Consider the following 15,804-nt stretch of genomic DNA (forward strand, 5'->3'; position numbering starts at 1 on the left):
TGAGGGTGATGACTGCCACTATTGATAAGCCTTACATAGTGTCCAATTCACGCAACATACTATAAAAGTCTGCTGAGATAATAAACTATAATTTATGAAGTAACTATACTTACAGTATCTCTCATATTCGACCATTTAACCCATTACTGAGTGGGAGGACTTGGCCATTTCATGCTGCATTGTGTGGTCCTGGAAGCTCCGTCTGTTGGCTCGGGGTAGGGATACCTACTGGGAAACTCAGTGTTGTGTTTGTGTGTGTTCATATGAGTCCTGTGAGAAACAGTGGAGGCTGGATGGGCCTTTGGCTGAGAGAGAAGCAGTCTTAAGTACGTGCTCTAGAAGAGGGGTGGTCCATCCAGGGGAGAAGGTGGGAAAGGAACAGACAGAGGCCGTTTCTAGTGACTCAGCCCTGAGCCAGGCCAGAGCGATTGCCTAAGACCTGTGTCCATCACCTAGGTCAGTTTCAGATTTCAAAATTCCTGAAAAATCATGTGATTATGACATGGGAGAGGATGAAGTGGAAGACAAAAGGAGATAAATGCAATATGGTTTTTAGTTGAATTTATCTGATGACCTTACTGAGGAGAAAAAAACAGGATGTGAGGAATGGACTTGCTATTAGTTGCAAGTTTCTTAATTGTAATTAGCTCCAGCCCTTTCCTAACACAATGATGTAAATGACTGGGAGGTTGAGAACCAAAACTGCTAAGATTCATGAGCCTCTTGCCTCTGGTGTGATCTTGGGGTGGGGAGGATTCCTTATGCTATTCCAGACTTACCGTCTCTGTGACAGATGGAAGACATAGCTCTCTAAGTCACACCAAATTATATCAAAGATTAGATCCCTCAGCTCCAATTAATCCTTGTGTTTTCAATATGTGTGTACAGCTTCATCATACACAACAAAGACACTTTCTTCAACAATGCCACAAGAAGTAGAATTGTACATCATATTTTACAAAGAATAAAGTATGAAGAAGGAAAAAACAAAATTGGTAAGTAGTATATCAGTATAACAAGTTACATTTCATTTGGAGGATTACAGACTTTTCCCTTTGGTTTTATTACATTGATATCAATTCTAGAAATGCTTGTGATTTATAAAGCCTCTAACTGCACAGTTCCTTGATGGATAACTCAGAAGTGTGAAACTTTAATAGATCGCTTTTTAAAAGATAACACATCATCTCATTTATCTTAGACCACGGAAAAGTGCTCTCAATTCAACAAATATTTAAGGAGTGCCCATTATGTGCCAGGTGGGCTTCCCAGGTGGTGCTAGTGGTAAAGAACCTGTCTGCCAGTGCAGGAGATGTAAGACACCCCGGTTCCATCCCTGGGTCAGGAAGATCCCCTGCAGGGAGAGCATGGCAGCCCACTCCAGTATTCTTGCCTGGAGAATCCCATGAATAGAGGAACCTTGCGGGCTACAGTCCACAGGATCGCAGAGAGTCAGACACAACTGAAATGACTGAGCATGCATTGTGCGCCAGGCACTGAGCAAGATGTTAGGGAGATGAGCACAGTTCTCTCCTGAAGTGTATGTTCAGGAAGTTAAGAACAGACAATAAATAAATAAATACAGTACATAACATGAAGAAATTGAAATGGATGATGTTATAGAGATTGACTAGGGGGTAGAGATCATGCTGAGATGGCATGGTCAGGGAATGCTCTTCTGAGAAGCTGGAATTTGAACTAAAACCTGAATGACAAGAGGGAGCCAGTGTATGGCAAGATGCAGAAGCAGGCACAGGGAGCTGTCATACATAAGTAAATTCTCCAAATAATCACCACCCCCAGCAAATAACCTCCACATGTTACACTGGGGATATTTGCATGAGAATCTTTCCATAATATATTACCAAATTTCCTGCCTTATTAAGTAGATTACTATATACTGGGAAGATTTGGGGAGCTCTGTCCATATCTCTGTCCCAGCAAGACTTTTATTTATGCTTTGAATGATGACCTGTGTCAATCATGGTCAATCAAGAGATAAAAAAATCACACAGAATTTGAACAGGAAAGTGAAAATGAAAGTTGCTCTGTCGTGTCCGACTCTGCAACCCCATGGACTATACAGTCCATGGAATTCTCCAGGCCAGAATACTGGAGTGGGTAGCCTTTCCCTTCTCCAGGGGATCTTCCCAACCCAGGTCTCCCTCATTGCAGGTGGATTCTTTACAAACTGAGCCACAAGGGAAGCCCAAGAATGCTGGAGTGGGTGCCTATCCCTTCTCCAGCGGATTTTCCCAACCCAAGAATTGAACTGGAGTCTCCTGCATTGCAGGTGGATTCTTTACCAACTGAACTATCAGTTTGATAACTTTTCCTTGAACAGGAAAAGTTAATGCAAATAATTAATTGTGATGGAAGTTTGGAGTAACAGAGGACTGACTAGTAAAGAGCAAGAAGAATTCTAAAGAATAGAAGAGAAGATGCCCCACAACAAAGCTGAGATGGAGACCTTGTTAGAAGGGGGGCAGTTATGGATCATTGCGCGGCAAAGCAGTTTGCTGGGGTTTCTGTGCCAGCAGGATTCTCTGTGAATCCGCCCTCTCAAGTTCTGGGAGAAGCTGGCTAGAGGGGTTCCAAAGGAACCCCTTCACTGGGAGTTGTTGCCCAGTGTCATCATCCTATGATGCTGTTCAAAGGCCCACCTGCCCTTGAGGAGATCCCAGGGCTGCTGGCTACCATGAACTACATGTGCCGGGTTCCATAGAAGCTATGAGTTGCAGAAGCCTGCTGGGAGGAGCATACTAGTACCAGGAAAACAAACTCCTCCCTCCCCTACTGTCCCTCTAGGGCCTTCTACTGACAAAGCTGAACATTGCAGCATCTGGCAAACGAGAAATATTTACAGGGTCGAACTGCATTACTGCAAAGCTAAGGAGCAGTCAACTGGTAACTGGCACAGAGCCTAAACAGTTTGCTCATCAGGCTTTCAGGTGGAGTGGAGACTGGAAGGATGCATTATGTTAGTCACTTGGAGTTAGGATCCTGAAAGAGCTCAGTGATCTGGAACTCTCAGCCACATCTGAGAGATGACTTTCAATAGTTTGTAAATGTTAAGTGCTATACTCAAATTCAGCAAAATAGCTACCTTGGCACTGTGTGGGAGAAATATTACTCAACACATCATGAAGAGGGACAAACTTGGGAGGTTTAGTTGAATGCAAGTGTGAGTCACTAGTATGGCGAAGCTGCCAAAAACTATTTTGATTACAAGCTGTATAAATTAAAATATAATAGGGTGAATCAGATACCTGGTCCAGATCTGAATACACCTGGAATATTATGTTCAGTGAGAGTCAGTGTAGGTGGGTATGGTGACATTGAGCCAGATTTAGGACTTTCTTGATTTACATAGGGTTATGGGTTAGCACGTCCTTAAATTCTCTGCAGCAGTCATCCATCCTTGAGACACATCCTCTTCGTAATGTCCTCCATGGCCACTCCAGCTCAGAGGAGTCTTTTCTTCTTCTGAATTCCTATGGAAATTATTTTTGCAGTCTATATGGTAATTAGCCATGTACAACTCTTCTTTTATTATCTTGAATTATTTACTTTCAATGACAATGAAAATTCTACCAACTAAAGAGAACCAATGTTAACATTTTGTGTACTGAATAACTTAAATATTACATTAATTGCTCTTTTCATCTTTATACCTCATTTGTCCATGTGATTTTTTTTAACAAACTTAGGATATGCTACACATACTTTTTTTCATCCTTTTCTCGGTTAACAGCATATCAGGAACTTACTAGAAAACAAGTGAGTAGAAGTGAAATGATTAGGGCAGTAGCTATTCTGGATTATTTCATAGCATGCAAAGAATTTTTAAAACCAGTCTCTTCATTAGTATTGGTAGTATAATATTAGCACACCTCACAACTCATAATATATTAGGGTGTTGAGAATCTGCGATTAAAAACTGCTAGTCTAGATAACAAGCTTCTCAATTATAAATGAGTTGCCTTATTTGTCTTTGTATCATCTGCCTAGCACAGTATCTGGCATACAGGCAGATTGCTTGTTGAACCAAATTGAAAATCTTTTAAACATGATCAGTGTCTAACCATCAGCATTCTTACACAATCAAAGACTATGCAGTGAGGCCATATAGCAATTATTGTGCTTAAATTTTTGCAACTAAAAATGTGGGTTATTTTTATAGTTCGTCAAGATGGAGACAGAAAAAGGGCAGAGAGAATGATTTGTAAATGTTCTGAAAAAACACAGGAAATGTAGTATTGTTACTAGTAAGAAATGATTGTTGTAAAAATTTCTCTTATTTGATGAAAGAAGAATTCTATCAAGAACCCCAGTGCTTTGAAAGTCAGTGAGGAACTGAAAAAATGTCTATTTAGAAATAACCAACCACAAACTAAATTACTAACCAAGGATCAGACATTATGATGAAAAATTTGACGTTCAAGTATAAATATTCTGTTGACCCAATGTTTCATAATCATCTTCAGTTTCATATTTAAAAGAAACATGTTATAAGACAATTTAATCCATCAATAGAATTAATGTTTATCTTACGTTATTTTCTGGCTGAAACTCTTTCTGAAAGTGCATCTTGCATGGGTCAACATGGATTAGAGACAATACTAAAATATGGTTTGTAGACATGATTTATGAGGGTATTTCAGTGGAGCGAAAACTACCACAATATAAGTTTTTCAACTTCACTCTGAGATTATTACAACTCTGAAAATCAAACCTAGTGAATTCCATTTTCAAAATAGAGCAATTAATAGATAAAAAAGACTTATTTAACAGTATAAGTACAAAAAATAAATCTTGATATTAATTCGTAGTTTCAAAACTGATGCTCAAAGGGGAAGACTTTAAATATTAACTGTTTTCTCAAATTTCAGGACTTTGATAAATTATCACAAATTCACAAGAGAATTTCATCATCAGAAGTCTCTTATTAGGTCCCTGTGAATCTTTTGCTATTATCTGGAATATTTGAAAATGATTGATGATATATGTAGAATTCTTGATAGAAGCTCCAGAAAGTCAAAGTTTTCTACATAATCAATCATTTGTTCATTCATTACAAAGGTATTTATCGAGGGCCTCCTCTGTGCTAGACAAAGCCCTACGGATATTTATACTTCAGCTGTCTTTCTTAGGCATTTAGAGTTAATGTCAAAGCATCTTAAAATACATTTAATCATGTTACCATGATTAAAAGTACCTAAACATTGATTGATCCTCCATCAATAAAAAGTGAATTGGTGCGTGTTTCATTTTCCAGTTAGGCTAAGCCTCTTGCCTCTAATCAGGATCTGAAACATGGAGAGCACTCATCTAAATGTTGCTTGAGAGACATCCTTCCAGTCATCTTCTTTGAAGTACATTTTAGGAAGTAGTATCACTCTTGATCTGAGAGAAACTTTAAAGATCAGAACATTATATTTCCACTTCTGGCCAACATGGAGTAACAGGCACAAGATTACTCTCCCACCTGAAACAATCAGAAAAGAAAAGACAAAAAGTATGAGACAACTATTTTCAAGACACTGAGCACTGGGCAGCCAAGAACAGGGATCCCTGAGAGACAGAAAACAAATGAGGTGAACCCTACAGTTGCCTCAGCTTACTATCTTGAGATGATTTCTAGACAGCAACAGAGGGAAAAAGAACCCGCGCTGAACCTAGTAGACTCCCCAAGTCGAAAAGATGTTGCTTAGAATCCAGGGAGACCAAGGCAGCCAGAGTTCACAGGGCAACACACCAGAAAACAGAGAGCTTCATGGAGAACCCTAAAGATCTGCAGAGAGCCTCCACAAGTATTTAGAGTACTGATTAGTACACACATCAGAAAGCTACCCAAGGCCAGAGAAAGAGCAACCCAAAGGGATTTCCAATGAGACTAGTAGAGCACCTCATAATTTAATTAGCATTAAATATAGATGGTTTGAAAATTCCAATCCAGAATTCAGAAGTTGACATTAAATAATTAAAGCAAGACCTTTTTTTTTTTTTTTTGCTGCATGCAAAAAACACTCTTTAAAGACACAAATAGCTTAAAGTAAAAGAACCAAAAAAGATATATACTGTGCGAACCAAAAGAAAGCTGAAAGGCCTATACTGATATCAGACAAAATAGATTTTGGAGCGAAGAATACTATCAGGGATAAAGAAGGCTATTCTAAAATGATGAAGTCAGTGCATCTGGAAAACATAGAAATCCTAAATGTTTATGCACTTAATAACAGAGCTTCAAACTACAAAGTAAAAACTGATAGAACTGCTAAGAGAAATAGGCAAGTCCACAGTTATAGTCAGAGGTTTCAATACCACTTTTTCAATAATTAATGGAACGAGTAGACAAAAAATCAGTGGAGGTTAGAAGACCTAAACATTATCAATGAAATTAATTGATCTTTTAGACCACTCTACCACCAGCAGCAGAATACCCAATTTTTTTAAGTGAACACAGAGTATTACCAAGAGACCATACTTGAGGAACATAAAACAAGACAATAATTCTTTGACCACAGTGGAATTAAGTTAGATATCAATAAGACCATCTCTGGAAAACTTACAAATATTTAAAACTAAATAATGTATTTTTAAATAACTCATGGATGAGAGAAATCAAAAGGGAAATCAGAAAGTTGCCGTATTCAGTGAAAGTGAAAAAACAGTGTATCAAAAAGTGTGCAGTACAGGGAGAAATTTATAGCACCATATGCGTATATAGGAAAATAAATGGTCCCAAATTAATGACCTCTCCTACCTCAAGAAACTAGGGGCTAGGGAAGGAAATTAAAGTAGTCTAAAGTTGGTAGATTAAATAATAAAAATCAGAAGAAATCAATGAAATGGAAAAAATAGAGAAGAATAAATGAAACCAAAAGCTGATTCTTTGAAAAAAAAAATCAAATTCATAAACCTGTGATAGACACAGGCTGGGGGTGACTCCTGAATGTGTAATCCCTTCCCCTTAAGTGTGGGTGGAAACTGTGGTTTATACCTGACCAATAAAACCATTGCAAATCCACATGTCCAATATCCTTCCCCCACCTTATGGAAGAGACAGTTGAGGACTGAGAACAAGAGGACTTTCCAAAGTCATCCCACTAGCCCAATGCAAAGGAGTTGGCTTCGTCCATATTGAAGCTTCTGGATGAAAATAGGAGAGCTCAGGTGGAAGGTCATCTTTTTGGCGTGATTAATTCATCCACTTCTCCCAGCGCCCTCCCTTCTCTATGCCAAGCACTATGCTAGGTATGCTTCATCGTGTTTTTCCTATTTGAAAACTTGATTTTCTAGTCTTTGTTTCTAGTTTCCTAGCAGATAGAAAAACTTTCTAAACTGTTGTCCCCCAGACGTATTTGAACTACTTTTGAAGATATAGGTTGTTTTCTCCAAAAAGTATGACCCTTACATTACTTTTACATTAGGAGGATTTAAACTCAGTATGGATTCACTTTGGACTTTTTTATTGTTGTAGGTCTGAATCGTTTGCTTACTAATGGCTCCTATGAAGCTGCATTTCCTCTGCACGAGGTATTGTCCTGCCTTTTCTCCTTCTCTGTCAATTCCTTGTTAATAAATCAGCTTCTGGGGATAGTCAGTAATTGCGTTCATTGATACGACATTTGTTTAGAATGAATCTAATTTGTTCAGTGAATAGATGGGGAGGCCCTACTTGCATTGTTACATCTCTCGCCCAGCACAGATTTATTTCTCCATATCTTTTTTATGTAACTGCAAGAGTACTCGAATCAAGAGTCACTCAGCATGAATTTAGAAGAATGGCTGAGGGACTCCAAGTCATAAAATTAAAGAGGCGTTGAAAATTTGTATGACGTGCTAGACCCAGGGGGAAAATGTCTCTGAAATATATAGTCTCTGCAACAACAACAAAAAATTTATAGCTAATCCTTAAAGAGTGGGAGGAAGCCATCTTGTGAAGGCTCTAGTAACTAAAAGATGATAAATGGAAATTAATAGTAGTGTACTTATTGTTGCTTATTTAAGATGTATAAATTTTTATATTCTCCTTATTTACTGCATGATCTTTGTCATCTATAAGGACTTTTATAAATGTAACTGTAATTACCCTTACCTCTATTTTTCCCACTAGATTTTAGGTAATTTAATCCAGAATTATCTTTACATATATGGTAATTTAACCTCTAATTCTCTTTGCATATATGGGTTTTCAGGGCCATAATTCTCATGATTGGTGAGAGATTAGTGTCATTTTCATGGTACCTACTCCATACCAGTCATAGTATGACACCGAGAACATAGCCAGTGTCCTCTAAGCCAGTGTCCTCTAAGACCTCACACAGTGGCAGGGTGAAATTACTGTTAGATTTTCTTAACAATCTTCTATTAGAAACAATGTTAACAGTTTGTCAGTTCAGCTCGGAGCACAGTTCCAGCTACCCAGCAATGGCAGGTCTTCCCAAAATATATTTCTTATATGGCTTATGGAGTTTCTGCTCTTGATTTTAAACACCAGGAGGATGGAGAAGGTGGTATACCATTTTTTTTTTACTACTATTTTTTATTAGAGTATAGTTGCTTTATAATGTTGTGTTTGTTTCTACTATACAGCAAAATGAATCATCTATACGGATACATAAATTCCCTCTTTTTTGTGTTGAGGTCACCACAGAGTATTCAGTGAAATTTTTAAAACCTCTTTCATTAAGAAAACTAGATGCTTTGATCCGAGACCCTATTAACAGACAGTCATGAAACCTTTTTGGAATGATCCTTTTTGTGTGATAGAAGCAAACATTTTGACATAAAAGTTTTCTCAAGCCACACACAGATGTTTCTGAACTCAAAAGACACATGTCCCCAGAGGATTAGTTCAGTCAGTTCAGTTCAGTCGCTCAGTTGTGTCCGACTCTTTGCGACCCCATGAATTGCAGCCAGACCTCCCTGTCCATCACCAACTCCCAGAGTTCACTCAGACTCATGTCCATCAAGTCGGTGATGCCATCCAGCCATCTCATCCTCTGTCGTCCCTTTCTCCTCCTGCCCCCAATCCCTCCCAGCATCAGAGTCTTTTCCAATGAGTCAACTCTTCGCATGAGGTGGCCAAAGTACTGGAGTTTCAGCATCATTCCTTCCAAAGAAATCCCAGGGCTGATCTCCTTCAGAATGGACTGGTTGGATCTCCTTGCAGTCCAAGGCACTCTCAAGAGTCTTCTCCAACACCACAGTTCAAAAGCATCAATTCTTCGGCACTCAGCTTTCTTCACAGTCCAACTCTCACATCCATACATGACCACAGGAAAAACCATAATACCATGTGGTTATTAGTTGGCATTGCCCCCAATAAAGGGTTTCAGTGAGAACTGCATTCTCCCACTGCCTACCCCTTGCCCACAGTAAGGGCAGGGTTGAGCAGTTGTGGGTGAACAGAGTCTCTATGCAGACGAGTTGGGGTGGACTTGCCGATATCTGAGGAGATGCAACTGTGAAACCCCAGAATAACTCCAGGCCTTCTCTGTGGTTTTCATATCTTGCTAAATCCCTGCACTGTATGAAAAGAGAATTTTCCAGTTAGTAATTGCAGCTGCAGTAATAACATAATCGCTCTTTTGACTTTTGCTCTCAGTTTAACCTCATTATAGTATTTGACCACATAACAACCTTCAGAGGCAAGAAGGGCAGCTCCTGTTGCCTTGTTTTATGGTGAAAACTTAAATAGAGGTTTAGAGAAAGCTTAGCCCACCCCCAGTTATGGAGTGAGTTGGTAGCTGAGCTAAGACTAGAACCTGAGTGAGTTCCTTGTCTCTCAGGCCTGTTCACTTCCCCATAAGAAAAGACTTCTCAAGTTAAAATGTCAATAATTTACCTCCAGACAGCATGCCTTTTCTGTTGGTGAAACTAGCATTAACACTAACTGAACTTAAAAAAAAAAGCCTACTCCTCTGACCCATGGTATCCTCATTTGTTCCATGAGGATGTCAAATTATATTTGAATTATTGTAAACTTGAGGTGACTTACAACTCTTACATTGTAAAAATTTCTGCCCTTTGTCACAAGGCCATGTGACCAGCTGTTTACCAACTATCGATATTTTAGTCTTGAGACAAGTAGGAAAGAGAACTCCTAAGTCTTGGGCATGGCCTCTGAGCAAGATGCTTTGTTCATTCAAATCACAGAAGAAACCTAATGAGGCAGATGTTGTTAGTTCCACCATGAACTGGGAATCCAAGGCTCAGAGAGTTTAAGATATCCTAGCTAAAAAGTAACAGAACTGAATTTTAACTCAGTTCAGACCTGCCTGATTCTAGCAAGCGTGGCCTTTTTACTGCATGGCATCAACATCAAAATTATGTCCAGAATAACTAATCCTACTCTTTTCCCTTCAATAGAATGGATCTATCCTTATATCATCCCTATTGCTACTCTTGCCATAAAAACTAGTATTACAGCTCCCTACATGTATAGCTTCTCCCAGTATCCCCCATAAGAGGGGAACATTTGTTTTAATTAATGAATCTACATTGAACCATCATAACCAACCAAAGTTCATAGTTTATTTTAGGGCTTACTCTTGGTGTTGTATTCCATACATTCTATGAGTTTAAACAAATGTATAATACACATGCATCTACAATTATAGTATCATACAGAGTATCTTCACTACCTTAAAAAGATAAAAACAAGAAGAACTAGCATTACTATCAGTTTTTGCTCTTGGCTTTTGTGGGTATTACCTCACTGGCCATGGTGTTTTTATCCAGGGAAGTTACAGAAGTAAAAACTCCATCAGAACCCACGGAGCGGTAAACCACCGACATCTGCTCTATGAGTGCTGGGCGTCCTGGGGTGTGTGGTATAAATACCAGCCTTTGGATCTTGTAAGGTGAGTTCTTAACCAGCTGTGAATATAAAGCTTATGCAGAATAATTAGGGCAGACTGTGAGCTGGGACAAGCCAACACTGGGCAAAAAACAAACTGAGATGCACAGCTGACACTCAAATCTGGCTTCTTCCCAAGAGGGCAGCTCATCAGAGGACATGGATTGTTCTTGGTAAACCTGACCTCCTCCTGCTGAGGCTGGTGTTTCCTCTAAAAGGGACTTAGAAAGGGGTGTGTGAGATTAAACCAGACCTCTCACAGGATTCCGTAAGAAGCTCATCACCCACGTGACTGTTAGTGACAGAGTATCAACAACAATTGTTGAGAGGTAACACTGCTTACATGTATTAATGACAATGGACTATTAGTAACTCTTAGGCAAATAGGAAATAGAGGGTGCTGTCATTCTAATAAATGTTAGGCTTACTTTAATTTTCATTTCAAACTAATAACCTTTAAAGATTGTTTTAATCCCACAGGTCAAAAAAGTATCTGCATTTAACTTGAGATAATCATTCATTGATTGTTCTTTAATGATCTATATATGCCCAACATTCTGGCATGGCAGTGTTTATTTTATTTAGAGACTGATAATTCAGATTGGGTAATGACAATCCACACTTCATTGATTCCTTATTAAAAAGAAAATCATACTTTATTTCTTAGACTAGGTGGATTAATATCACTTTTCCCTGAGCCTTTAAAAAATGAGCCCAGAGGAAAATGAAATAAGACAACTCACCTTACATTTCATCTCCCTGGGTAGTCATTCTTCCTTCCAGAGTCCTTGTTACAAGGGTTTACTCCTGTTGACCCAATGACATTGATGAATTGTGACCCTTTCTGGGTATGAGTAACAAATGATCCACATGACCTGAGAGAGTGAAAAATGTTTTCTGAGATGAGACCATTTACTTTTGACCAGTCTCAATATGTGATAGAATAGAAGAGGGGAAAAAATCAAAGTCAGTCCTGGCAAAGCATCTCCCATCCATGACAGTTTCTTGATTAAGATTTTACAATTTTTCAATGAGTATTAATTAACTATCCATTGTGTTCCTAGTACAAAACTAAGTACCATTGGCAAAGACAGAGAACCCATGGTCTCTGGCTTTGAGAAATTCATGCTTTCCTTCAGGAAAACCAGCCCTGCAAACTTGAAACAACTGGAAAACAAGGCTCTGCATAATTTGGTAACATGTGTGATAGAGGCCAAAAGTTTGACAGCAATTAGGAAAAATGGAAGGATGGATATGGGCCAGTGCCCCTGTGTAAGGCTCCATAGAGCTGAGGCTAGAAGAGCAGTGGGATTGGTGTTGGCCAAGGAGAAGGGGCATGAAAAACACAAGCAAGATTTGAATGGAATGATGTTGAGCAACTGGGGAATCACATATCTTAAATAGTTCCTGCCCTATATCTAGATTCTGCTTCCTCCACATCTCTCAGATCACACTGAGTACCTCCTCTGCCACTACTGCCTTCACCTGTGACCTGGACTATGACTGTTTTCCCCTACCTGCTCTTCCTTTTTCGTCTCTGGCCCTTCCATATCATTCTCTACCCTGGAGACAAAATGTGAATCTGGTCATGTCCCTTGTTGTTGTTCAGTCACGAAGTTCTGTCCAACTCTTTGCAAACCCCATGAACTGCAGCACACCAGGCTTCCTGTCCTTCACTATCTCCCAGAGTTTGCTCAAACTCACGTCCATTGAGTCAGTGATGCCATCCAACCATCTCATCGTCTGTTGCCCCCTTCTCCTCCTGACCTCAATCTTTCCCAGCATCTGGGTATTTTCCAGTGAGTTGGCTCTTCACATCAGGTGGCCAAAGTATTGGAGCTTCAGCTTCAGTATCAGTCCATCCAATGAATATTCAGGGTTGATTTCCTTTAGGATTGACTGGTTTGATCTCCTTGCTGTCCAAGGGGCTGGATTGGCTAAAATCCTTTCACCATTTTTCAGTTTTCTCAGGACAAAAGTCAATGTATGGTCTGCAAGGCCCATCAAGGCTTAGCCTTTGCCTACCTCAACAGCCTACTTTTTTTTTAATTAAAAAAAATTTTTTTTATGCAGACTATTTTTAAAGTCTTTATTGAATTTTTTTTTTACAATATTGTTTCTGTTTTATGTTTTGGTTTTTTGGCTGCGAGGCATTAGCTCCCCATCCTGGGATCAAACCTGTACCTCCTGCATTGGAAGGAAAAGTCATAACCACTGGACAATCAGGAAGTCCCAGTCCATTTCTTGTTGTCAGTGTTCCAGCCACACTGCCCTTATTTCACCAACATCACTCCTACCACAGGGCCTCTGTTTCCTCTCCTGGAAAGACTCTATCCCTAACCCTACCTAGTGAACTTTCATTCATCAGCACAACAGTCACCGCCTCAGGGAAGAAGTCTTCCCTGGCTTAATTTGCCAGGTTGCCTTGTTATACATGCTTATTGCACTGTGTCCCTCTCCTCTCTTTTCCCGGTTTTGTAACTAGAAGCTTATTTCTTTGATTGATTTATATATGTCTCCTCTGTCACCCACAAGCTTCAGAGGAGTAGGGACCAAGCTTATTTTGCTCACCATTGTATTCTCAGCACTTAACACAGTATTTGGCATAGAGCAGGTGTTTTTTAATTTGTTGAATGAATAAATGAATTTATGTGTATATGAATATATGCTGTAAAAGTCTTCTGGAAGAGGAAGGTTTCTGTTGAGACATAGTAGGAGATATGATAAATAATTCATGATTTTTAGGAGCCATTGTGTAGGAGGAGAGCAGCAGACAGTATTCAGAGACAGATGGTCAACATTTGTCAACATTTGTCTAGAATGAGAATAAAAAATAATTAGAATATTCTTACACTGGACTAAGAAATAATTAAGCTCTAAGTTATGAAATGTGGGATAGAAAACACAATAATAATATTTAAGGAATAAAACCCAAAGAATTCCCTGGACACTTTCAAACTTCACAGACCACAGGGCACTAAGCAGACTGGTTAGTCTCAGAAAAATATTTATAGAAGTAGATGTTGATGCCTGTGAAAAGTCCTCACTTAAAAGGGAAGGTTGCTCTCAGTATTGATTCATACTGAGTCTCAGTAGAGTTCTTTATTAGTGATATCTTATGATTCTAGCATTGTAAACATCTTATAAAACTACAGACTATTAAAAGGGGGTGTTTAAAGGTTTTTGCAGTAATTTTGTTTACTATTCTTAAAAAAATATATAATACATACATTAACACACACTCAGAAATGGCAAAAATATTATATGTTGGCACCAAGTCTTCAGATTCCCCTGATTCCTCATAATTAACAGTATTATACATAATTTCCTGAATGAGCTGGGTTTATCCTATGTTTTCAGAACAAGCTTGTGTATGATCATGTTCTTGTGTGAAAGGGTTCATACTATTTCTTTTATAGAGTAATAGGAAAAGAAGTTTAAGTCCAGAGCCTGGATTTGGTCAAACATTCCATTCTATTGGCTTAATTTGTCTGTATGGTTACCAGTAAAGCCACCACAAAGTAAAATGACTGGTCAAAGTGTTAGAATGCCTGACTATAAACACTTCAATATAATTTGCAAGACTTTTATATCATAAACAGGCGGTACTTTGGAGAGAAGATTGGGTTGTACTTTGCCTGGTTGGGCTGGTACACCGGCATGCTCTTCCCAGCTGCCTTCATTGGATTGTTTGTCTTTTTGTATGGCGTCATCACTCTGGATCACTGCCAAGTCAGGTATGGAGAGCTCTAGGTGAGCCTGCCTTTGCTTATGTTTGGAGATGGGTATTTGTGGTTTGGGAGTGTTTACAGACCGTGGGTCCACTTAGCTATTCATTTTAACGTCTTTCCAGTCTCCTGGGAAAATTTTAAAGGTTCAATTCACAAAATCTATCTACCCATTGCCCTTGCCGCTGTGGTCTCTAGCTACCAAGGTGTTCACTTTTATGGATATACAAGTCACTGTGAATCCACAGAGGGCTTCCCAGGTGGCTCAGTGGTAAAGAACCTGTCTGCCAATACAGGAGAGGTGGGTTCAGTCCTTGGATTGGGAAGATTCTCCTGGAGGAGGAAATGGCACCCTGCGCTGGTATGCTTGCCCGGAGAATCCCATGGACAAGGAGCCTGGTGGACTACAGTCCATGGGTCTTAAAGAGTCGGACACGACTGAGCACACAAATGTGTATCCACAGAACAAATGGCTTTGATTCACTGGCTCAAAGTTGTTCTCTTTCTTACTTTTTTTCCTACTACTACTGCAAATAGTGGGTTAATTATCTTTTTATCAATTACGTGTTCTTACACAGACCTGTAAGCTAGACACCTGTAAGAAAGACATCTCACCAACTTGCTGGGACCTTGAGAATGAGTCAGTGTTAGCAATTGTTATCTTGGCTCTTTCACTAGAATATAGTCTAAGGTATTCATAGAGATCTTAATACAATGCTGGACAATGTCCTTAAATAAGAAATGTGCCTTTCAGAAGTGATTGCAAAAATAGAAGTGACCTAAAAAAATATTTTAATTTCTGGGGAAATTGTTAATGAGATGTAATTTTTCCTCCATAATTCATTCTTATTTATCATGCACATAGAAATTAAGGCTGGGACTTTTTTCCCCCATTGTTTTCCATCTATTTGTCAGGAAGTGATGGGACTGGATGCTATGATCTTAGTTTTCTGAATGTTGAGTTTTAAGCCAACTTTTTCACTCTCCTCTTTCACTTTCATCAAGAGGCTCTTTAGTTCTTCTTCGCTTTCTGCCATAAGGATGGTATCATCTGTGTATCGCTAATGGTAAAAGCAACAATTTATTCTCCAGGGGAATTTGATAGTCCTTAACCTGTGTTCATTTTAACACAATATAATCAAAGTATAAATTGTCAGGATGGGGGCCACATAAGGCTGGCACTTTAAGGTGTCTCATTTTTCCCATAAT

The 15,804-nt window shown here is 39.0% G+C and overlaps 1 protein-coding gene across 21 annotated transcripts in view; it reads left to right on the plus strand.

Annotated features, from left to right (window-relative positions):
* The window catches only part of ANO4 (anoctamin 4), a 431,104-nt gene that overhangs the window by 333,730 nt on the left and 81,570 nt on the right, over positions 1–15,804 (plus strand). For 20 of the 21 annotated variants that reach the window (XR_009736492.1, XM_061417051.1, XM_061417056.1 and 17 more), the window contains 4 exons: positions 889–995; positions 7,484–7,539; positions 10,750–10,871; positions 14,470–14,604. Coding sequence is in view for 20 of the 21 variants with exons in the window: in XM_061417051.1 (XP_061273035.1) it covers positions 889–995; positions 7,484–7,539; positions 10,750–10,871; positions 14,470–14,604 (420 nt within the window). In the remaining variant the exon portion in view is untranslated. The remainder of the gene's footprint in view (positions 1–888; positions 996–7,483; positions 7,540–10,749; positions 10,872–14,469; positions 14,605–15,804) is intronic. The other variant, XM_061417040.1, reaches the window with a different exon arrangement.

The sequence above is a fragment of the Bos javanicus genome, chromosome 5 (genome assembly GCF_032452875.1).
Source record: "Bos javanicus breed banteng chromosome 5, ARS-OSU_banteng_1.0, whole genome shotgun sequence".
Taxonomy (NCBI): Eukaryota; Metazoa; Chordata; class Mammalia; order Artiodactyla; family Bovidae; genus Bos; species Bos javanicus.